Source organism: Neltuma alba, unplaced genomic scaffold (assembly GCF_004799145.2).
Source record: "Neltuma alba isolate B1F8T4 unplaced genomic scaffold, ASM479914v2 tig00000105_pilon, whole genome shotgun sequence".
NCBI classification, from domain to species: domain Eukaryota; kingdom Viridiplantae; phylum Streptophyta; class Magnoliopsida; order Fabales; family Fabaceae; genus Neltuma; species Neltuma alba.
The window spans coordinates 928,897-953,955 of NW_021631921.1; the positions used below are offsets into that span (position 1 = coordinate 928,897).

The 25,059-nt window shown below is 33.2% G+C and overlaps 4 protein-coding genes across 8 annotated transcripts; all 4 read right to left on the bottom strand.

Annotated features, from left to right (window-relative positions):
* Positions 1 to 4,967: 4,967 nt before the first annotated feature.
* LOC114743339 (zinc finger CCCH domain-containing protein 4-like) lies at positions 4,968 to 9,778 on the bottom strand. Its single transcript, XM_028931578.1, has 4 exons — positions 9,425 to 9,778; positions 8,493 to 8,762; positions 7,037 to 7,260; positions 4,968 to 6,144 (listed from the first exon to the last, which is right to left on the bottom strand). The coding sequence occupies exons 1-4, from the start codon at positions 9,527 to 9,529 to the stop codon at positions 5,259 to 5,261; spliced, it is 1,485 nt and encodes a 494-aa protein (XP_028787411.1). The 5' UTR covers positions 9,530 to 9,778; the 3' UTR covers positions 4,968 to 5,258.
* Positions 9,779 to 11,323: 1,545 nt separating this feature from the next.
* Positions 11,324 to 16,771, bottom strand: LOC114743524 (uncharacterized). Of its 5 annotated transcripts, XM_028931766.1 has the most exons (12): positions 16,351 to 16,771; positions 16,188 to 16,270; positions 14,800 to 14,913; positions 14,049 to 14,165; positions 13,824 to 13,964; positions 13,643 to 13,717; positions 13,495 to 13,554; positions 13,273 to 13,404; positions 12,590 to 12,742; positions 12,390 to 12,476; positions 12,195 to 12,273; positions 11,324 to 12,108 (listed from the first exon to the last, which is right to left on the bottom strand). In XM_028931766.1, exons 1-12 carry the CDS (start codon positions 16,493 to 16,495, stop codon positions 11,603 to 11,605), a joined length of 1,692 nt encoding a protein of 563 aa, XP_028787599.1. In that variant the 5' UTR covers positions 16,496 to 16,771; the 3' UTR covers positions 11,324 to 11,602. The 5 variants fall into 5 exon arrangements, with proteins under 5 accessions (XP_028787599.1, XP_028787786.1, XP_028787662.1 ...); XM_028931953.1 differs by lacking the exon at positions 13,643 to 13,717 and having other exon boundaries at positions 13,893 to 13,964; XM_028931829.1 differs by lacking the exon at positions 13,643 to 13,717.
* LOC114740747 (uncharacterized) lies at positions 16,524 to 19,986 on the bottom strand. The gene is made up of 4 exons (XM_028928996.1): positions 19,960 to 19,986; positions 17,941 to 18,618; positions 16,967 to 17,014; positions 16,524 to 16,607 (listed from the first exon to the last, which is right to left on the bottom strand). Exons 2-4 carry the CDS (start codon positions 18,601 to 18,603, stop codon positions 16,524 to 16,526), a joined length of 795 nt encoding a protein of 264 aa, XP_028784829.1. The 5' UTR covers positions 18,604 to 18,618; positions 19,960 to 19,986.
* Positions 19,987 to 23,144: 3,158 nt separating this feature from the next.
* LOC114740826 (disease resistance protein At4g27190-like) lies at positions 23,145 to 25,052 on the bottom strand. The gene has a single exon (XM_028929105.1). It carries the CDS (start codon positions 25,050 to 25,052, stop codon positions 23,145 to 23,147), a length of 1,908 nt encoding a protein of 635 aa, XP_028784938.1.
* Between the last annotated feature and the right edge of the window lie 7 nt (positions 25,053 to 25,059).

Consider the following 25,059-nt stretch of genomic DNA (forward strand, 5'->3'; position numbering starts at 1 on the left):
CAAGAGGTAGTGGAGAGAGAATTATGCTTTAAATTCAGAAATGGAGAAAATATCTTGAAAATGAGTGAGGCGTTAGAGTCCTTCTTGCGCTTCGCGAGTTGGCGCTCTGGTTCAGAACGAAAGCAGATGGCGTTGCGTTTGAAGAAGAAAGGATAAATAATAACTGTATTTTTATTTTTTTTATTATACAAAACAACTATTTTTTTTATAGTTTTTAATTAAATAATTTTAATACTGAAAAATGATTATCCTTTAGTTCGATTATTATTTATATTGTTTAATTAAAATAATAGATAATAAATGTTTATTGTTTTGAAGTAACACTGCTCCTGTAATTAACTAGATAAGTGGGCATGTTTAGATTATAGTTTAAACAAAAATCATGTCTTCATTTAAAATTAGCTAAATATATACAAAATTGAAAAAAAAGCCTTTAAATTTAATCTCTAATAGTTTTATACTTTACCTTTATTTAATATATTCACTTTCTAACAAAATAACAGTAAAATAATATATTATGTTAAAAGATTTAATGATAAATAGTAAATAATCTTTTAACAATCTATGGTCACATATCCTGGAGTAACTTTTGGTGCAATTTTGTCAAGTGTTTTTAGTAATGAGCCCTATAAATTTAGGATATTAAGTGTTATCAAGATAATTTTTTAATGTGTTAAATACACAGAAAATTATTTAAAATATTAGGTATTAAAGAAAAAGTACTTCAAGATATTAAATGCATCAAATATTTGTTTAGTAAACTGAGTAATAACAGAGAACTATTTCAGAATTGGAGCTGCCATTAACCAAAAACCCCTGCTTGACATGTTTTAAATCTGAGGTTTTATTATCTTGTTCCTTGTGAATAATCTATAAACAAAATTTAAGAGCTGCACAAAAAAATTTTTTTGCCAAATATATTGTTGAGAGTTGGGACTTCTTGTTGTCCAAGAGGATAAGACATAAACAGAATGGTAGCTCTCATAATTTGTTCATTATTGTCAAGAACTGCTGCTTGACCAGCAACTTTATTCAATTATAATAAAAACATAAAAATTGTACAACCTTGAATTCAATAAACAAAAATGTAAAATTAATTAATGTAGATTTCACTTTCATCAGCAATGTACCAAATAAAACAATGAACTGTTTCTCTTCATTTCTTACCTATCAGGCAGTCATTTTTGTAAACTCTGGTCAGAATAACAAAATCTAGTCCACATATTCAACATTTTTTTTCCCCACAAAATCTTGAAGGCTTAATCAACTAGAGCCAATCTGCAACAAGAGCCACTACATCTAGAAGTCAGTGTCTTGATTCATTCAGACAACTTCAGAAGTTCAAATCATCAAAAGAAGATGGAGAAAAGGAGCTTAATGCTGCGCTGGTATTCACTGTTCACCAGCCATTGTCTTGGTAATATCATAATCATTTGAAAACATGATACTATCTCCGGTCCTTAATATAAAAGTTCATTTGACTTTTATTTTGGTTTTAAATATAAGACCCTAATACACTTGTCTCTCATATTTATTCTTTTTTTTCCCTAAGATAGTTCTTGTAATAATAGTAGTTGTAACTAATACACTTGATTAGCAAGAATATTTAGAAAATTTAGAGAAGACAACACATATTTAGTACAAGTAACTAATTTACTAGTTTTCTTAATTTACTTAAATTAGTTAACTAATTCTTATATTAAAAACAGGAGGTAGCATTATCAAACAGTTAGGGAAAGACAAGCCAAAAATTGTATCACTAATCAAAAGATGTCTGTGTGAAGATGCTATAGATACCAGGATCGGTAATGCTAAGGCAACAAACCAGTAAATATTTGCCGCATGCTGTGCCCAAACCAACGTTGTCTAGTAAACAAGAAACCCTTTGTTAAAGTTTACTACAGGAGAAATACTCAAGAATCACAAAAGATCATCCTGTACATGACCAACTGACATCCTATCTGATATTGCGCATTTGATATAACAAAAAAATTGCAAGAGTTGCTCATGCATTCAAAAACGAAAAAAGACACAGGACATGCTCCTAATATTCTATCAGTACCCTGTTTTTCTGGGGTCTATCACTCCCAGGTCCCCGTAAGTATCGCACCACTAAATGGCCAATTGATTAATACTAGAAAACAGACAGATAGAATAATAATTTGGGATAATTAATTTGGCAATCCTTAAAGTTTCTAAAGATTTTGAATTAGATCCCTGTAGTTATATTTCTTTTTATCAAAACCTTATATTTCGTTTCGTTAAAGCTTCAAGTCCTTCTGTTAATTAACCTCCCGAAAACCATTACTTATGATGATAGAGATTCAGGTGGCATTGAAGCGGCTCCATAGATATCAAATATTAATGCTTGCGTTATCTCTCCCCCACTAAAAAGCTCATGGCTCTCTCTCTCTCTCTTTGTGGAAACCGATTCAGGAGCAGAAAGGCTTCTTCTTCAACTGGTGAGGTTAACAATATCTTAATCTTGAAAGCTGTTTTTAACTAGGAAGACGACATAAGCACCTATATAATTAAATATGTGTATAACCAAAGAATGTATATAACCCAAGAGAAGAACCTTAAGCAAAGTTCTCTACATCAGACCCCTTGACATACTCATTTAATGACCTTGTATCTTTTTTGAACAAGAAGATCGATAAAATTGTTGAAAGAGTCTATATTCTAGAGAAGAAACTCTTGAAGCAAATTCAAGGTAATGATTGTTGAGTGCTAATTTCTTTCTAAAAATTTGTTCAAGTGAAATATTTTCTATCGGGAAAAAATAGCCTTATATCAGTAGTTTGAGATGTGTTGGTTGGATTGTTTCGACAATTAGATTATTGGTGCTGGGCATCGAACTTTGTAATTTAATTTGTCAGTATGTGCTTATTTTGAAAGTGGCAACTTATTTCTTATTTCACAGATTCCACATGTCCCACCAATGTGGCAAGTCTTCAGCAATATCACCGTCGGAATACACACAACATAGAAGCAAGGCACTAATGCTAATGGAGGAGTAGAACCAGTTGAAGGAAGAGTCCTCCTTCTTCTTAGCGGGCAGAGACGAATTGGTTCGAAAGATGAGAGACGAATGCAAGCATTGATATTTGTAGAATTGCTTCAATGCCATGTCACTCTCTTTCATCATCATTAACGGTGTTTGAAGGATTAATTAACAGAAGAACTTGTAGCTCTAACAGAATGAAATATAAGAATTCAATAAAAAGAAATAAAATTGGAGGGACCCAATTCAAATTCTTATAAAGCTTTAAGGACTGCCAAATTAGTTATCCCTAATAATTTTATGGATAGAACTTAGGTGCAGGTTCTTAGATATTTGCTATCAGGGTCTTCGATAGAATACTGACATGCAGAGTAGAGGCCTTTCCTCTCATCAAGAGAAGACAATATCAAAAATAAAGAGCAAATATCTAATGGACAAAATTTAGGTCCATTTCTTCACATCTATTAGATCCAATTCTCCAATCAAATCTCAGCACATGGATTTTTTTTCTTTTTAAAATAATAATAGAAACTCCAAGGATAAAAACTCAAAATTCAGTTAGACCATCATCGGTAATAAAAATCACATTTAGGAAAGATTCGATTGGAGAATTGGATATAATGGGTTTAAGCAAATGGACCTAAGTTTTGTCAACAACGAAACATTTCCACACTATCAGACACCGTTGACACATTTACAGATATGACACAAAAGCTCTTTGATGAAGAACTCACTTCCATTGTAGTGATGCACACCCACTTTGGCAAGCATTGCCTCTGATTTCCTTAAAGGTGGGCAATTGTTGGCAATTATAATTAGCTTCCCTGAAAAGAAGAGAAGAAAATTTATCGAATCTCTAATTTCTAGTTCTACACCATTAGCAAATTCCATATTAACATATACAAGCTTTACCTACTACAATCTTATTTAAATTATCTTCTCAAAACTTTCCAAGAAATTGATTCTATTCAAATGCACCAAAAAAAAAAAGTCTTCTATAGAACTCTAAAAATCAGTGACATCAGAATTTTTTAAAAAAAGTAAAACAGATTTTTATTCATCAGAAGAACTATATGAGGTTATGTGAGTTACCTATCAACCTTTCATCATCCACCACTTCCTTACAACAAGGTAGGGATGATTCAAAAGCACAAAAATCATAAGTAATTTCATGAGTAAACCCAAGTAAAGAATTAGCATAATGGTTGGCTTCTATATAGACAAAATTCACAGACAACTGCTAATTCCTAGCTAGTACGGACTGAGCAGCAACAACAGAAATTTGACTAGTGCAACATGCAATTCCCGTTAACCTGTTTGAGCAAATTTAAGATCTCCAAATCCCTCCCAAAAGACAGTACTTTGATTTATATACAGAACAATATTTAAAAAACCCAATGCCACCTATTTCCTAATCACGACTAATTTGACTAACGAAACATGCAATTCCCTTTAATCTGTTTAAGCAAATTTAAGATGTCCAAATCCCTCTCAAAAGACAGCACTCTAGCTTACATACAGAGTAACATTCAAAAAATCCAATGCTACATATTTCCAAATTACAACTAATAATAATCAAGATACTTCTCCACCAAACCCATGATTTTAAAGCAGCTAATGAAGTGAAAGAAAAGGGAGTCAGCGATAAAACCAGTAGTCAGCGATGGAACCAAGGCACTGTAATAAAACAATACCTTTCGAGTTTAAGGGAATTCAGAACCATTTTGAACCAGTAGTCAGCTATGGAACCAATTACATGCCCGCCATACATGAATTAATGAATCTTCATTTCAGGTCGATCCATACCACAATGAGGGAATTTGTTTTCCTTTTTACGTATGTTCATAGTCTATATTAAACTACAATTCTTTACAGCAGGATGGTTCCGAAAGTTGATTGAAACTTTTCACGTGTCAGGGAAAAATAACTTAATCGCAATAACATCTTTTTCAGAATTACTTGATGATACCAATCAATAAGCAGTTTTTATCTCATTTAATGAATCGTTCTTACCAAAAACACATTAAGCTATTGGAAAGGAAAGCAAGAGTAACAATGCACAAAATTAAATCACAAAACATCGGGTTTAAGCCACAGGCCCACATGGCATATCAGTACCATGCTAGCTGAGAACTTGTGCTACAAAAGTGATTGCCAGAGGCCAGAGCTATGACATATTCCCCCAGTCACTATGGCCATTTAAAGCTAAAATAAAGCATAGAGATGGAACACCAGCACATGAAAGATTTCACTGCTACTGTGAGGCCGAGGTTGATGTTCCGGCTTCTACAGGTGCAGAACCACCAGTAGGCCCTGATCCTGTTGGAGCTGACCCTGAGGGAGCAGACGAACCCAGCTGCATGGATTGCTGATATGGCTGGTTTACTGCCGGTGGCTGAGATGTAGCCATCCCAGGGTTGTATGGTGGTGGGTACTGTTGATAAGCAGGTACAGGTGGCATATAACCGTATGGAGGAGGGGGGTAATACTGATGATGGTGATATTGCCCAGGTGGTGGAGGCATCATTGGATGGGCATAATGCTGCATTTGCTGCTTCTCCAAATTGAGTTTGTTGTTCTCTCCGGTCCCAGTAGCCCCACCAGGAGGACCACCATCTTGAGACGGAATAACAGCACCCATTCTCTGAGGATCCATTGATGGATAGTAGCTTCTATCTTGCTGAGAAGGAGGTGGAATGTTATAGTAATGCACTCCCTGGGTTTGATCCTGGCTCTGCTGCTGTGATATGACGGCTCGAGGCAACAACCCACTATGAGCCACAGATGCCTGCTGCCTTGCTTGATCAGAACTTTCGGAGTCAGCTTTTGCTGTCTGAGGTCTGCCCCACATCAGCTTCAACCTTAGGCCCTTGATAACTAGCTTGTTGGAGAGCTCTTCTGCTGCTTTTTCTGCACCCTCTCTGGTTGTGTAGGTTACAAATGCACAAGCCCGTTGGAGCACCATCTTGACGGATTCTATTTCACCATGGGCATAAAAGTGATCACGAAGATCCTGCTCACTGACCCTAGCATCAAGCCCACCAACATAAAGAGTTCTAATGGTCTCATCCTCTGGAGGCTCCAAAGAGGTCATCTCTCCTGCCTTGCCAAGTAACTTTAATGCCACAGGATCGTTCACCCTACAAGATTAAAATACACAACAAACAGAATTTCCCATGAGAGAAAAAAACACAATAAAAAATTTCAAGTAACAAATGATGTCAAAGTTGACGTGACAAAAATATTCAGTTAAAAGAAAATTAACAGAAAATTAGAAAACAAAAGGAAAGTAATGTGAGATCAAGGCTGTACCCAGTATCCAAAAAGAAATACAAAATATAAGAAATTATCCATGCATCAAGTTAATCTGATTTATTGATTGTCACTCTTACTGCAGACAGAATGTACGAGCTAAGAACCATGCAACAAGCCAAATTTAAGTGAATCATATCCAGCAAGTAGTCTAGATTAAATAAAGAACATGAACCCTAGCCGGATACTATAGAAAACAAAAAATTAACCAGCTTGGAAATATAGATGGTTATATTCCAGTAATGAAAATATTTCCCCCAACTAGGATCCTAAAATGCTAATCTATGTATAAAATATATAATATAATTTTATAGGAAACTACACTATATACGCATTACGGATAGTGAGGCCCACCTCAAGCTCCAAACAAGCGCACAGTCTAGTTCCCACTAATGTTAAAATGAAAAAAAGAAGCCAATGCAGAAAAGCCCTAATGATATGCGGCTCTTAGAAGCATAACTATATCAAGACACGGCAAGAAAAACAAACAGCAAACTTGTCATCATGGTTCCACAGCAGGTATCTCACAGAATGACAATGGATCAGCTAACACGATTGTCTAAGACACAGCAATGACCACTTTCTCACAGAGTCCCATGCGCAGAAAGCTAGAGTTATAAAAACGATTATGGAGAGAATGGGAGCAGAACTAGGGGGGAGAGAGCAGTCAGATATAAAAATATACAACCAAAGTAGGAAGTCACTTGCAACTACACATACCCATAATAACGATCTTTGATATTTTGTTGTGACAACTCCCCAGTTACTGGCATCTCATGCCTATAAGGGCATTCAGCTCCTCTGGTACACTCGCCCCTTATGTAGAAACTGCAAATATGAGCCCGGTTTCTTTTGTAATATGGTGTTGTCCTTTGAAGCTTCAAAATAGTATCATTTGGGCGTACTTTCCCATATGAGGATTCATAATCCAAGCCAGCTCGAGTCTAAACCACAATTCATTTGTTAGTCATAACTGATTTGATGGTTGAGAAATTCTTGAAGGAATAAAAGGAATAAGATCCAATCCAACAGTCCAACTTATATAAATTCAGGTGAAACTCAGAAATATTGAGAAAGGAAAGCAGCAATGAATATATAAATCCAACGGAGTTTAATTCTTCAGATTAAACTAATAAAAATGACTAAAATTTGATGAGACATTATTATGACAGAAACAACAATCATTGTATTGACATATAATCATAGGTCACACTAGGCTTTTGGAACTGTAGCTGGAATACAGCCACATAAACACAACTTCTAAGTAGACACATGGATAAATTAAATCATCAAACTTCCAGATGTAAGACAGGGTTGATCCACAAATATATTAGCTATGACTTTTGATAGTTTGCTGTAAACTCCAACGGGGAATTCATTAGTTATTTGCAGCAGGGTAACTAAAGTTAACTCAAATCACTGTAAATAGTACAAGGATAGAATAATCCTGTAAGAACTTTTCCTAGTAAATCAAACTGTATTAATCCTATATAAGGCTCCTACATAGAAAAAGCAGCGCACCTCAATTTTTTAAAAAATATGAACATGAATCATATATGGAAGATAGCTTTCTCCGTTGGATTCTATAGTTACCTATCTGTTGCATTTTAGGTAACATCCTACAACAATGCCTGGCTTTATTAATCCACTTCTGTCCTCCCCATGCAGCACTTCCTAATAACTCATCCACATGATTTATAGACCACAAATAAGTTAAGATATCTACTTGGCCGCTTCCTTTTCTTTATACTTATAAGCAGATGACATAATTAACTAAGCTACACAATGCTGCAAATTTATAAATGTTCATGACTAGCATGCATTGACTTTACTAAAGATGGTCTATCACTGCAATAAATTGTATAAAATGAGACAACTCAAATAAAAGTGATTCAAGCAATGAAAAGCGAAAATAGTCCATGAGTGAGACTTGTCAAAAAAGTAGAAGTAGAAACCGATCATAAGTCAAGCTATCTGCGCATTGCAAAGGCTTTATTTTAAACCCTCATAGCCCCCAAAAAAAAAAAAAGGAAGAAGAAGATATTCTATACAAAATGAAACTCTAAAATGAAAATAGGATGAAACAATTTCTATCTTGTAGAACACCAGTGTAACATTCTTTTAAGTTATGGGCAAGTATCATCAACCATACGATATGGTAGTAAAATAATCATACCTTGCGATCGTGCTCTTCAGCAAAATACTCCCGATTAACATCACTCTTGGGAATAGCATCATGGGAACTAATACTGAGAGCAGTATCTCGGACTTGCACTGGCAACCCATACTCAAGATCCAGAAGGCAGACTTGACAAACGTTTTTCAATTTACTACATGTTTGGCAGATTTCAGTTTTCTTATATCTTGCATCTCGACCAGGTCTCCATCTAAAAACAGTAAATGGCCGTGTACAAATTTTACACTCCTTATCATAGTCAGCTCTCGTCTGCATCCATGTATACCCATAAAAAGAGCAATTAAATAAGTTAGCTAAACAAATTTAACTTCCTGTGAGAAACATGCTAAAGTCTGAAAATGATTATTACGAACCCTCTTGACAGCTTATAATGCAACTGAAATAAAGAATTTAAGGGTAGCCTACAAGTTCATGACTCTGCAAAGGGCAAGCTTGTTTTTCACGAACAAAACTGGATTCAAACACCCTTTACAAATTATAGGTACTGGAATATTTATTCTTCAGTTAGTAGTATTTGGTAATATAGTTAGGCCTCCAATTAAGCACGGTAAGTGCCAGATAACCCAATATGAATGTGTTACTCCTTTAACCTTAATTTATGAGGGAAAAACCCCCAAAACTGTGGGGACTACGAGAGCTTCTTCTAAACTAGAGACTAGCACCCACTCACCAGTCTACAATGTCATAAACCTGAGTTATAAATTCTTCTGGAGAACCATATTCCAAAAGCTAACTTATCACGTAGGAAAGCCCAATACTTCTATAAGCCCCTCATTATAAAATCCCATGAACATCCTAAATTTTTATTTTTCGGGATATGAAAGCGCTCGACAGAATCAGAAAGAACTTTTAGCATCGTCTATACGCATTAAAAGGGGTTAAACCGAAGAGGGACGGAGAAAAATACATACCATACGAACATATGGGTTGTCACCGAGGCATGATTCGCAGATAATAGGAAAGTCAGATCGTTCCCACCCATCTGCTTCATGATCCCTCAGCAACCTATGCGCCATGCTAAAATCTGAACTTGGTTGAAAGATCCCTAATTCTTTAGGTTCTTTACCTACTTTGCTTCGACGAGCCCTCGGCAAAACTCAGACGCTGAGAGAGTGGCTTCGGCCCCAGGAACAGCAATTATTATCGTCTCGAAGTCCTTTTGCTATCCAAGGAGGGCGGAAGAGGACCGGACTCAGCCTTTTTCCTTTACCTCTTTCCTCCACTGCCCGTCCGCTGCCTAAGACGACGTCGTGTGCGGTGCAATACCAGGCCAAATGAGTGAATGATTGGATGGGAGAGGAGGCGCTGAGTCGGAACTTAGAAGAATGCTAGTTATTATTCTAATAATTAATTAGTATCCTCCTCATATGCATTTTATAAAGTGAGGATGAAAAAAAGTTGGAATTTTGTAAATATTAAATAAGAAATATTAACAAAAATTTATTATCATTTACAAATTCAAACTTATCAATACCAAATAAAATTGTGTTATTAAATCTGGTCTGAGATTAGTAATTTCAAGCTCTTTTTTCTGTCATTATCCCTTTTATAAAACCACAAAAAATTTGTCTTTTATTAAAAAAATAAAATCACATAAAATAACAAATGCACTCTGCAATATTTTTTCCCATAACACTCAGTATTTTAAAGTAATTATCTGTACATTTAATACCTTAAAATATTTTTTCAGTGACAATATGTATCCTAAAATATATTTTTATGGCATCAGGAACTCTAAAATATATTTCTAAAAGCACCTAGTATCCTGGGTTTAATGTTCTTATTGCTACCAAGAAAATAATCTTTCAAAAGTCCTAATAATAACCTAAACGTAATGACAAGTTGGAGTGAGAATGATAATCTTTGAGACTTATTTTGTAATTTTTTTTTTTGGAACATCATTGTAATTCTTCCTTATATGATTATAGAAGGAATGATGACAAAATAATATATATATATAGAGAGAGAGAGAAGAAAGAGGGTTTTTCTTCTGTCCAAAAAAAAAGAAAGAGAGTTGAGAGAGCAGAAAACTAAGAAAGGTGATGGAGGAAAGATTGAAGATCTGAAATTGAGAATTCGATGAGCAATATATAACACGAAGAAACAGACTATCAACAAAAGCAAGTTCTAAGATTTTTCTTTTAAAAAATCAGCACAGCATTAGCCAATCAGAAAAAAGTTCTATCCAAACTGTTTTTTTCATTTTACATATATAATATAAAGATATATTTTATTGTGAGAAATCGGAGTATGGTGGAATTCTTGATCTCTGCTTTATTAATGAATAAAAGATACTTCCCCTTTCCTCTATTATGTACTGCTTCTAAATAATTCATATATATATATATATATATATATATCAATAAAATAGTTAAAAAGTATTAAATATATTCTAAAATTCAAGTGATTTAAATATCATAAACTTCAAGATTATTAATTTTTTCTTTTTCTCACTACCTTTGTTAAATATTTAAATATGGGCATATTTAAAAAAAATATATTTAATATTTATTTAAACTATTAAAATGTCTTGTCAAAAAATAATTTTTTTATTCATACAAATATTATGAAATTTTCAAATCATTTTTAATTATAGTAAAATATTTCATATGTTAAAAATATGTTATTTTCTAATTTATAAAATAACTTTTTAATTTAGTAATAAATTTATATTTATGTAATAATTGGAAATACAACTACACTGTTCAAATCAAAGAGAACCAAGGGGCCTTTTCTTTCTTTTCTTTTTTTCCCCGGAAGTTCTCTATCCATTGCAATCACACCCAATGAAAATATAAGGACAAGACTTATAATAAGAATCAAAATTTCCGATTGAAAAATCAAAATTGCGACAAAATATGCATCCATCAAATATATATCACTGCAGAAATCTTTTCTTGAAAGTGAACTTTCTACAAATATATCAGTTGCAGATCATCCATGAAAAATAAGGTCTAATTTATGAATACGTGAGAGTGGTTAATAATATTGGGGTGTCTTGTGTGTGTATATATGTCGATCGTAGTCATCATGGTACTCGCTTCTTGAGTCTTACTGGAATCGAAAGCTAATGAAAGGTAAAAACACACCTAAATGCCAAAGGGTTTATCCTTGGCATTTACTATGTCACTGAACATGGTCATGTTCTGAATCAGTTTCTTGCGATGTTCGGAGAGACCCGACAACTGAGAATCAATTTCTCCAAGTTTTACCTCCATGGCTTGAATTTTCGCTTTTGCTGCTGAGATATCAGACATGTCAACCCCAAAAACTTTGGCACGAACTGATTCAACCCAGTCTTTGTCGAACCCAAGAACAATTGCTTCACTTAAGTTAGCCTCCAAGGTTGATTTTTCTGATGTGGAAATGGTACAAGGAGTCTTGGTGGCAAGCATGACAAGAATATCAACCAGCACGCGGTAGGACAAAGCTATTATGCGATGGGTTCGATGTTCGCGAGGCAGCAATAGTTGGGGATAACGCTCTAGTGCTTCAGCAAGTAAAGCCGTTTCTCCTTGTTTCAGGTCCACAAGTTTGAAAATTTCACAAATTCCCAGTTTAGGAGACGAAGTGCTGGCATAAGCAATTTGTGATTCTGTCACAGGTGAACAAGTTAGCAGATGGATTAAAGACCAAAAAAAAAAAAGGTACTGTAACGATCATGTAAAGAAAGACACTTGCGATGATGGAGAGAAGGAATGGCCTGGTGAATGATTGCTTCCTCTTGAACATTTGAGTGATCTCCTGCTTCTTTAACAGTCTGCATCGAATGAAATTAAAAGGGGGGAAAAAACATGTAGTTGTATTTAATTGGTTCTCTTTTAAAATGAGTAGTTGCTTATGACTGTACTGTTAGAGATAGCTTAAGACACATACTAGAGCTCTAATGAATGGAGTTGCCATTTGTGATGTGTCTGTAGCAGTAGCTTTTTCATCAATTCCTTTTTCTTTTTCCTTAGCACTCTAACAGACATCAAGATAACATGCGAGCATCTAAACTAACTCGTGCAGAATAAGGGGAAAAAATCATTCAGAGTACTTCGATTTCCATTATTAGAAAACGGTAACAAACTTACTAGTGCAGAATGTTTTCCAGAGAGGTCATCAATTGGTCCTGTAGACTGCTTCCCTGAATCTGAATTAGTTGATCCAACTGCTGCCACGACATCATCTTCTACATAATTCTTTTCAAGACCTCGTTCTGTTGTATCTTTGATACTCTGAGTAATCTAAAAGTAAGAAGAAATAAGTTGCAGTTGCATATGTCCTATAGGTGCTAGAGTACTACCCTTAGGTTTTGCTAAGTTGTGAGAGACACTTTGTATCTTGTAGTTCTATTTTTCAGTGTTCAAGAATCAAGAATCCAAAAGTTTGTTGTTTAGTCATTAGATGTTGATTAATTGTTAAAAAGAAATGCAAGTTGGTCTTAACTTTTATAACTTTTTGCACTTCAAAAAGTTCTTGATCAACACACTTAAAATCATTTTATATTGATAATAAATAGAGATTGGAAATGTCAATCAGATTGCCTCTAAATTTGTCAGCATTGAAGCCATTGATAGCTGCGAAGCATGTTTTTTAACAGCTTCTTTCTCTCTTTTTTTGAATCTCTGAATAACATCACAAGATAAGATTTCCCATAATTATAACTAGGGAAAAGTAAAAGGAAAACAATGCATCTAGCAACTTCATAATTCACATGGTATCTTATATAATAGTAAGGATAATGCATTTTTTCTGGTAGTTATAATGCATTTACTTGTGCAGAAATGGGTGATACTCTAGTTTGCTTCCTTGAATCTGAATCAGTTGATTGAACTATTATTGGAACTTCCTCTGCCGCATCATCCTCTTGAGAGCCTTGCTCATGTGTTTCTTCTGTGCTGGCAACCTACAAAACACAAAGGAATTTCTCTTTTCAATTGTGCTCCTCCATAAATGAAAGCATGCTATGCATTTGAAATGAACTTGGTAAACTTACCAATTTAGATGGACCAAATTGCAAGTGTCTGACTTGTGAAACAACTGAGGAAATAACACCCTGCAAAAGTACCAGAAGATATGTAAGTATCATGTTGTTTAATTATAATCCTTAGATCCTTTAATATTTTGTGAAGATTCAACTATACAATAATCATCCTATCTGCTAACTCCTCCTGGCGTTTCATGCTTATTTCACTTCTTGATTGTGATGGCTTCAAATCCTAAATCAAGCAATGAATAAGGAAAAAGGCACATGTTTAAGCCATTAATTTAGAATGCATTCCTAATTCTTTATTTCAAAAATGTCATAAAACACTAATCAATAACCAATGGGAACTCTTTTTGGTGAGGAATGATTAATGCTTCTGATGAGTTTCTTGGTGCTAAATCAGCTACCATAGTTGCTGCCACTACATCCTCTGAGTTGGGACCACCTTCAACTCTTTCTTTTGATATGATATCAATACTCTGAATACCACAAAATAGAAATAAGTATCAAATATTGTAATGATCGAACTTTGAAAGAACTTAGTCCTCTATGTTATAACCTACATTATCATCAAATGGTACATTGGTTTTCTGAGAAGCTTTAGTGGCTTTTGTTTCTGCAAGATCCTCTTGTTGGAGCTGCATAGTCGATTCACCTGTTTTGTGTTCATCCTCCAACTCCTAGTTAAAATATTAAATAATTAGAAGAGAACTATTTTGACACATTTCTATTCCTATCATGTTGAAATCACCTAAATAATCTATATATTGATATAACCGCTGGCATTAGGAAGACTTATGAGAGAAGGATGAGAAAATCAAGGGGAGAAGTTAAATCCACTGGTCAGAACGATTGTACCAGAACTCCAGGAAATGAGGAACAACTCTGATTGGCAGCTTACCTCTAGCCGTATGGGTCCTTGACCTTGTAGGGTGGGTAGGACTACTTTTGTGGGGGAGCCTATATTACTTTGTGAGGGGACGGACAGAGGAGAGGGTTTTTGGAGAGGAAAAACAGTATTGTGGGAGAGCCCCGGCCTCTCGAACGCCGTGGAAGTTGTTGAGTATAAGCTTCATTATTTTGTAACTGTGTAATCCTCCGCTGTGACGTGCTGTTGTGATCTATTTTGATTGTTAGAGGGAAATAGGGCTTTGAGCTAGAATCAGGGAAGCTCGTTGTATCTTGATTCAGTGTTGGAGCATTAATATCAAAGCCTCAGGATTTCCTTCATTAATTGCTGATCTGTTTCTTTACTGTTATTTTGCTGTCCGTTTATTTAAGCATTAAAGCAGGTCACAACATATATAAACTTACATGTAAAGATGTCCCTCTCAGTTGTGATTTTGTTGCTAAAGTTCCTGATGCTTTTTTCTCTAAAGCTAGAGTAGGGTCTTTAACTTGAATTTCAAGTAATGTTTCCTCTGTGATCTACAACAGAAAAAAAAGATATCCTTAGATTAGTTTTTCTTTTATATATATATATATATATATATATATATATATGTGCATGTAAGTCTGATCTTTCAACTCAACAACATATAATAGATATTTATGATTTTTGTTTTCAGATCCTCAATAATTAACTTTATATTTTTATATTTCAGATATTGCTTCCTGTTAATTAAAACTCCTGTTCTTTTTTCTACTAAGCTCAATATACATATGATTTCCAAGCTATAAGTTTCCAATTAATATGTACTACTAAAATCACTGTTCTTTTTTCCCCCCTCGATCCACAAGAATCCATGTTCTTGTCAATAATATATAATAGAGTTCGGTTATGTGGTTTTTGCTCTAGGTCTCCACATATCACTACCCTGAAGTTGGACGTGTTCCAACATCCTTTTTCTCTGTTTCTGAGCTTTGAGTAAATATCAAAGGACAAATTTTGTTCAAGAAATTAGATAAAAACCAGTATCATAGATGACAGAAATTATATAAACAAATTTGAAAACAGTAGCAAACAAATACAAATTTCTTTCATTGATATCACACATAGGAGGGAGCCTCTTTCATTACTATTATTTGTTATCATTTGTTTGGGAATTATATAAGCTAACATAAACTAAGTTTACTATCATTTCTTTCAAATTTTGTTCCACAAAATTAGATAAAAATGTTGCCACTGATAATATTCACAAAAGAATTGATCTTAACGCAAATGACAACTTCTTTTAAGTTAATGTACCCTCTAGTCCTATTTATAAGCTTCAAATTTGAGAGGTGGTATAGTCTATTTTTGTAAGCTTTGATTTGGGTTTGTCTAAACATTTAATGTTTTTTTTTTTTTTAGCGTTGTCCTTAATTATTTTTCTCCTATCACATGTCTTCACACATTTTCTTTCATCCATTTTTTCATTTATTACAAGAAAACAAAAATCTATTTCTAACCTATTTATTATTTTTAACTAATTGTTTGTTATTCGTGAATTAGTTATTTGAAGTTTATAATAAAGATCAGAGGGAGTAATGTTGAAGCACATTTATTTATGCATTAGTTTCTCTTCTTCTTTTTTTATGTGCAAATAATAAATATGAATCCTTAAAAAAAAATACTATGATATTTCTAGTGTTTTCCCAAAAATCTTTGCATTAATTGTAGCAATCAAAATTATGAACAGGTTAAATTCACTACTAAAAGAAAATACCCAAAAAAGTAATGATTTTTTTTGTTCTTCTGATGATTAGTTTGATATATATACCTCTGCAAATTCTTGCGAAACACTTGCTGTTGCTTGATTTTCTGAATCCCCACTTTTAGGCTCTTCTTGAATTTGATTAGTTTCTGCAATAGAATTTTTGATATCATACTAATATTCATAAAAGTAGCTAGCAATTATCAAAATACTTTTCCTGGATTTATACCTTGATATTTTGGGCAATCTTTCACTTCACATTGCAGATCCTTAAAATCAATCCCCTCACAAATAGAAATAAGCTTTGGGAGTTTTCCAAATGTTACCTTTGACAGTTTTGGAAATACTTCTCCCCTTTTTGCCATCTTCTGCATATTAGCTTGTTTGCATATAAATATTTGCTCAAGCTCTGAGGCTTCTTCTATTTTCAAAACCTTCAACTTTGGAAACAGCCCACATGTTGAGATAGAGAAGAGGAATTTCAAGCTATTACAACACTTGATGTTAATTTCCTTTAATTCTGGGAAACCAAGTTGATGCAAATGATCCCCATCACTCTCTTCAATGATGTCAACCAAGTCGTCACATTCTTTTATACTTAAATAGGATAATTGTGGGAGGTTTTTCACTATTGAGACACAGAATATTGCTGTTAGCTTTTTGCATGCTACGATGTTTAGTCTGCAAAGACTGGGGAGGCTCAAAATATATTTGGGACCCCTGAATATATGCCTCAACTCACTTAGATTTTCCAACCACATCGTTGCAATGCTTAGTGTCATGAATGGACCTTCAATTTTCACTCCTTCCAAATTAAGAACCTCTTCTATTTTGGAGTCTCTTACCATAAGAGTTGTCAGCTTCTGCATATCCTTGATAATTTTCATCAGGTCCTAATAAAAATAAATCAATTCAAAATTTCAGCATGAATCAAATTACCACATTAACAAATTGTGAAAAATCCAATACTGTTATTAATGTATAGATGTCTCAACATGCATTGAGTTATATAAAGAGAAACTTTATTTATGGATGCCTGGAATGCTTACAAGTTAAAGACACATATATTGATTATACCTAATTATATCGACTTGAAATCATAAAATGTATATATACATAAGAAGCTAATTAATCCATAGTTAATTTTTCCTATAGATAAACTTATATATGGCGCAGGTTTCTTCCAAACTATTAGAAAATTTTTAAAATCTTGAGGTCATTGCTTTTTTCAGTTAACATCTTGTGTAAGAATCTGATTAAAAAAATTACATCTCATGCAATAGTCTGATGGAAAAAAATTGCTTTTTTTTTCTAAATTAAAACTAAATTGTTAATTTCTATGAATGAAAATTCAGTAATTTTTTTGGCCAAAAAAATTGAGTAATTTCATGTCTTGACATGAAAAGTTTTCATGCATGAAAAACGTGTTCTTAGTGTTCAAGTTTAAATGCTAAGTGATCCCGTTGTGATGAGAAGAAAATTTCCAAGAAGAAAAGGTAAAATAAACAAAGTAATACATATGGACCAGTTATCTTTCAAGCTATTTAGCAGAAATATCTAAATTTTTAAGGTCATTGTTTTTTTTTAGTTAACATCTCCTGCAAGATTTTGATTAAAGGCGCGCATGCGCACATATATATTGATGAAAAGCAAATGTTTATAAATGAAAAATAAATTATAAATTTTTATGTATGAAATGTCTTGACATGAAAATTTTGTAAGCATGAAAATATGTTCTTGATGTTCAAGTTTAAATGCTAAGCAATCCAAATAAACAGAGCAACATGCAGATCATAGAACAAGAAGTCAAATGTGTTACCTTTGGAGCTTTCACATTCAATTGTATTCCTTGTAAATAAGCCACCAAATCTGGAAAAGATCTTCCGTTGAACTCTTGAAGATCCCCCAAATCAATGCTTTGTAGAGGCGGAAAGCAGAGGTGATATTTTTTGGCACCAATATTGTTGATTAACTTTGGTACATCTACAAGTTTTAGTGTTTCCAAAGCAGGGAGATGAATTGTATTTGATAAACGATCTCCATCATCATATTTCCCAAAAATGTATTTCAACTCAGCAGCTGTCCAGATACTCAAAGATTTTAATTTTTGAAGAGTACCAAAAAGAGACAGGGGAAATATAAACTCCAGCTTGTTGCAATTGACGATACTTAGATCCTCCAGTTTTGGGAAAATGGAGCTATAGTTCATGTCATGATGATGATTATTAGAATCATCTTCAACCACATTAACTAATTCCTCACAATTCCTTACTTGTAATTGAGACAACTGTGATAGGTTTCTGCAAGCAGAGACAGAGAACAAAATCTTCAACTTCTGGTTTCCCGAGATTGTTATTTGTTTTAGATTGTGGAAGTTGAGAACATGTTGAAAGCCCACACTTGGAGTGAGTAGTGGTATTTCGAGATTAACAATCTCTTGTATTTCAGATTCCTTTGCTCCCTCACTTCTCACATCTTCCATGTGCTTCTTAATTTCCTACAACACGTTTTCACAAAAAGGCAATTCAAAATTTAAAATAATGTTCTCTATTTTGATCCATGTGCTCATGAAATACATACACATTCACCCACAAAACACAAACACACTATATTATTTTTGGGAAATATTTTAAATTCAAATTTGAAATCTTTATAGAAGTAAAGCCGAATCACTTTGACATAATTAATTGTACATGTCTCCATAGGAAAATTATATGAAAGTCTTCATTGTTTTGAGAATGTTTAAATATTTTGTTAGCAATATGTAATTTATTACATATAATCTTTATACAAAATAAAAATATTGATAAACTGCACTTTGATTTAAACTGAAATAAAAAGATCAGAGTTAGAGAAGTTGACATTAAATTTAGTGTAATAATTAATATATTACTTCACTTTATCTAAAACTCTGAGGTACAAAATAGACATCAAATTTTAAACCAATAGAATTTCTTTTTGGCCATTCAAAAACGGTTAGGGTGCATGTAACCCCACCATATATAATATCTGATAATATATGTAATCTAAAGGCTTATCTTATTAATCAATATTAGAGTTGTAGGAAAATCGAGTAATTACGTGAGTATAAAATTAAGAAATTGGTATAGATTTAACATTTTATAAAAATATTATTACAATTTTGTATAAAATATATAAATAAGTTAAGACTGTCAAAATTTAATCTTATCATTTTTCAGTTGTAATTTGTAAACTATGGTTATAAAGCATAATTTTTCTCACTTTTTTCGCTACAGTTATGAACTATTCAAATCAAATTTAATAGTTTAAATTTCTTTAGGTATTTTTTAAGTAAGATTATAATAATATTTAAGAAGACGTTAGTTTTTATATAATGATGACAAAGTTGAAAGAAGAGCAGAGGAGGTTCCCCTGCCTCAGTTCATCCGTAATTTTGGGGCATAAAAGAAGACATCAAACAAATACAACTATTCCAAAATAATGAATATTAAATTAGGAGTGTGAGCATTTTAAAGATCAAATTGTTTTAGTTCGATTCTCGTTAGGTACCAGCTAAAATAATTCCAAAAAAAACTAATTGAAAATGAACAGAATTATTATATACAAGCAAGACGGAAGTCATACGTGTTTGTCTTCCACGAGTATAAAATAATCCTTATACAAGATACATAAAAATATTGATAAATTGCATTTTGACATAAACTGAAAGCCGCATGACCCATAATAGTTATATGCAAAAGTTTAAAGTTAAAATTTTAAAAGAGAATAAATAGATAAAATATATTTTCATGCCAAAAAAAAAAAATAGAGCAAGATTGAGACGCTATTAAATAATGAATTAAAAATAGTTACGTACCTTTGGTGCTTCCACAATCTGTAGAGATGGGCACCCGGTTGATGTTTTTTGATACCAATGCTGATCATATTTGGCACATCATTGAGGTATAGTGATTCCAATGCTGGAAGATGAATGTGAGGCTCATTATTTTCATGCTCATTTGATAGACACTCTTCATCATCGTATTTTCCAAAAAGATATTTCAGCTCATGAGCTTCCCAAATACCTATATAATTTAATTTTTGAAGACCTCCGGAAAGAGTGGATGGAAATATAAATTCCAATTTATTGCATTTCCGGACTTGGAGGCTCTGTAGTTTTGGGAAGATGGAGGTGCAGTTGAGATGGACATCATCATCCTCTGCCTCATTTGTTATAATGTGCTTCAATTCTTCACAGTCCCTAACATACAGATACTCCAACATGATGGTTGTGGCAATGGATACACTGAATAGTGACTTTAATTTTGAACATCCAACAAGCATCATCTCCCTTATATTTTGTAGGCTCAATGGTTGTCTCATAAGACACTCAGCTGAATGAAATGTTTCAATCCTTTCACTCAATACATGTGATTCCTACAACCAATCACTTCTCTTAGATTCAACCTAGTTATATAACTAATTACTTTCTATCATATGATCATATATCTCAATAACAATCCCATTATAACCATAGATGAACCGAAAAAGAATTAATGTATCAGAAAATACATTAAATATAAAGAAGTTTGTCAAGCATCATGTATCATAGGACTCTGATTTTTAACGCATTCAACTGGTAACATCATGCCCACACTACTAGTCAAATAATAGAAAATAAAATAAAAATAAAAATCGCGTGTGTGCAGAACCAAGATCCCTACTCATGTTAATGACATGCATGTTATCACTATTCACGTGTGCGTGTGAATTTTTATTTTTCTCTTTAATTTTTACTGAAATAAAAAATCGAGTGTGTGTAGTTCCAACCCAAGACGAAAGCCGTGCGTGTTTGTGTTTTGATAGCATATATATTCCTTAATTTAGTGCACTTAAGAAAATAATTAATATAACTGCTGCATGAATCCTGATGAAGACTTATTTTATTGATAAATATTACAGTTGTAGAAAAATTGAGTAATTACAAAACATAAAATTACTTTTTTCAATTTAATGCATAGAAGAATTCCTTTTTTTTTAATCGCTTGTGGTATCCGATTTTACATTTGATTTGTATTCTTTCAAGATTCTTAAATTTACTTCACTAGAAATAATTTTATTTTTTTTCCAAGAGCTTTCTGTCATGTACACAAACTAAAAAAAAAAATCATTAATTGGGTCAAAATCTGTACTTAAATATAGACTAATTTTTTGAGAAAAATTAATATTAATTATTAATTAAATTTTTATACAGAAAATATTATTTAAATGACTGTTTTTATCAAAACTTAATACTGATGAACCGATGCATAAAATTATAACAACATAAAAAATTAAAAATATGTATAAAGAAAAAAAGACTATAAATATGGCCTATCATGACTCTCATATAAATTAAACGAAAAGAACAAACAAGTAAAAACAAACATGACTTATCATTTTTTTCCTCTCACAGTTTCTCTAAAGATCAGTTTACTTACTTCGTCGTCACATTAGAAGTGCCATGTCACACTTTCAATAAAACCAATCAATTGGCAATAGTTGTATTACCACATCTCCCCTGTGTTATTAGATCTACATGCCTTAAAAAATAAAATGTGATTTATAAGGTATTCAACTAATAACTTCCATGCCCCTGATACTAGTCAAATAATAGAAAAATAATAAAATAAAAAAATAATAAAACATTGAATTAACCAAAATTCCTGCTCATGTTAATCATATGCTACCTATTATCACTATTCGTGCGTGCGTGTGAGTATTTTACCTTTGTCTTTAATTTTTACTGCAATAAAAAGATTAATGTTGGACAAATTGACATTAAATTTAGTGTAATTAAAATATCACGTCAGTTTATTGAAATTTCTGAGATACAAAAATAGATCTCAAATTTTAAATCGAGAATATGAAATGTTGGTATATCAATATGCATCAAACAAATATAAATAGTCCAAAATAATGAATATTAAGTTGAGACTATGAGCATTTTAAATATCAAAAGAAAACTATTTAAACAAGCGGAATTTCTTTTCCGCCATTCAGAAAGGACGCAGGTAGCCCCACAACATCCAAGGAGTTAAATATAGACTACTTTTTTAAGAAAAATTAATGTTAAATATTAATTAAATTTTGTGATAAAGACAATATTGATTAAATTACGCTGGTCAAAAAAATATTGATTAAATTACTGTAAAGGTGCACTTTATCAAAACTAAACACTAAGGAAACCATACATAAAATTATAATAACACAAAAACATGAAAATATATGTAAATAAAAGGGAAAAAAAGAGAGAATATAAACCGTTCATATACGATATGCTAAAATGGAAGTTTAATTAATAGAATAACACCTTTGGACAAAAAGAGCAAGACTAGAGTAGCATACCTGTGAGATTGTGGGCTCTTTTAGCAGTGTGCCATTGGAAACTCCAATATTAGTATCTGTAGTTGGGCCCAAAAAACAACACCTGTGAGCCCACGAGAATGAACTCATCTTAAAGTTCTTAGGTCTCTCCTTTGAATCTTCTTTCGAAACTTGAGGTGGTGGCCTTAGCACATATCTCTTGCATTTTTGAAATATGTTAATGAAACTTGGTACTCCAAAAAGTCTCACTTCTGCTAGCGAAGGGAGCATTTTGATTTCCTGTTGCAGAACTTGACCTCTATATTCACTGAATATGTATTCTAGCTTTGCACAGTCACGTATATATAGATATTTCAAATTGGGAAGGTCTCCAGCTAGAAGGAATGAAGATACCTTTTCTAATTTGCCACATTTTTAATTTAAGAGACTCTAATGCCGGAAACAATAAGCCATCACTTTTTTGATCATCAACAACCCTCATTTCTTCTTCCGACCTCTTATCTGCAATTAAACTTTTCAATTCTGCAAAATATTCAACTACTAATTCTTCCAATCGCCCAAGACTTTGAGCAATAGAGGGTTTGAAAATTGATGGTTGGAACATTGGGCAATCTTTCAATTTCAATACCTTCAAATGAGGTAGTTTGAGAGTCTCATCTAAGAATATGTTTTGCAGTTTCCTACAACCCTCTAACTTTAAAATCTGTAACTTCTCAAGAAAGCCTGAGGCATAGCACCCCCACATAATTCTTTTACATCCACACTATACAGATGCAACTCAATCAAGTTTGAGAAGACTGTCATGTTACAACAGTGACACTTATTACTATCAATAACGCACTCTATGTCAGCCCATTCATACAAGTAAAGCTTCATTAAATTATCCATGCCTTCGTCTTCCATAGGAATAATGTCAGGGACAAGACTTTTCCACCCTGTTTGTCCTAAATTTCCTAGCTCAAGAACTTCTGCTCTTCCCACAAGGTACTTAAACATGGCTTCTGATATTAAATGTTTCATATGTTCTGAATTGAAGCATTTTGATAAGCCATTATCATCATTAGTAGTAAAACTTTTCAAGCCATCACAAGCAATAAAAAAAACCTGCAATGTAGAAGGAGATATATTAGAGGCAATTTCATCTTCAATTTCTTTGTCATCCTCTGGCTTCCAATCTTTGACATTGTCATTCTCGACGAAATACAATTCTTCCAATTGTGAACATTTTTCAATCACTTCAAAAGGATTGTTCTTTTGAATCTCACACTTCCTTAGCCCCAACCATCTCAACTTCTCTAGTTTCTTGATGTCTTTGGGCAATTCAATAATTAGACAATTTTTTAACTCAAGTGTCACAAGACTTTGTAGACTCTTCAAAACTGAGATGTCGCCTAGTTCCCAACCATCCAAAATAAGAGTGTGAATATTCTTTAATGAAAGAAGTGACTGCGACAATGATGGAGTGGGAGCCTTTCTACCGTGTTCACTGAGTAAAAACAGGATTTTAAGCCTGGACATTCGTGCAAAAAATGCATTTGAGTCTTTGACCAGATCACTTCCACTTATCCAAAGAAAGAGAATCTCAAGTTCTGTATCATCAAACTTATCAGGAAAATCATAGGCACTCCAAAACGCATATCGCTTGTTTGCTTTTAAAGTCATTCTTGAATCCATGATCACTTGAATATCTTCCTTTGCTATCCAATGGGCCACTTCACGAACCAAGTCATGCATTTTTATACATTCTTTCTTTTCAACTTTCAGTAGCAAAGAAGAAGCTATGAGTTTATTTTTCACTCCAAGTGCTTGGCTTCTTGCTGCACAATATTCTTCAAATTCCCCAAAAATTCCTATACCAAGTCTAAAAATAAGATTTATAGGAATTTCATAGTCTTCCGGAAAAATAGAACAAACCAAAAAAAGCCTTCGGGCCTTCTCATCATTTAAATTATCATAACTTAATTTCAAGCATTTATAAACAGTCACCAAATCTCTATCAATATCAACAAATGGCTTAGAATTTTTTAAGGCTGTCAAAGCTGCATTCCATTCAGCAATGGGCCAACTTCTTAATGTACTAGCTAGTGCTATGATCGCAACTGGTAATCCCCCACTCTCCTTCACAAAAGCTCGCGCAAGACCCTTCACATCATTACTTAAAGAACCATCATCATCACTTGTAGCATGAAACAGAAAAAGATGCAATGCATCCTCTTTGTCCAATATTTGTAGTTGAACTATTGGTTGGCATCTCATTTCTCGACAAACGCTTAAATAGCGAGTGGTTATCAAAACATAGCAGTTCTTTTGATCAAGTCCAGATGGAATCCCAATGACTGTAAGATCTAGCTTCTCCCAGACATCATCTAATATTATAAGCGATTTTCTTTCATTTTTAGAAATTCTAGACCACAAAAGCTTGGAGTGATCTTCTTGAACTCTATCCTCTAAATGCAAACCTAATTGCCTTGCAATTTCACCTCGAATCTTGTTAACATCCGGAGGGTTGGACACAACAACAAAGATGACTTCCTCAAACACTTTGGATTCTTCAACTTGTTTGCCCACTTGTGTTGCCAATGTGGTTTTGCCCGTTCCCCCCATTCCTTGC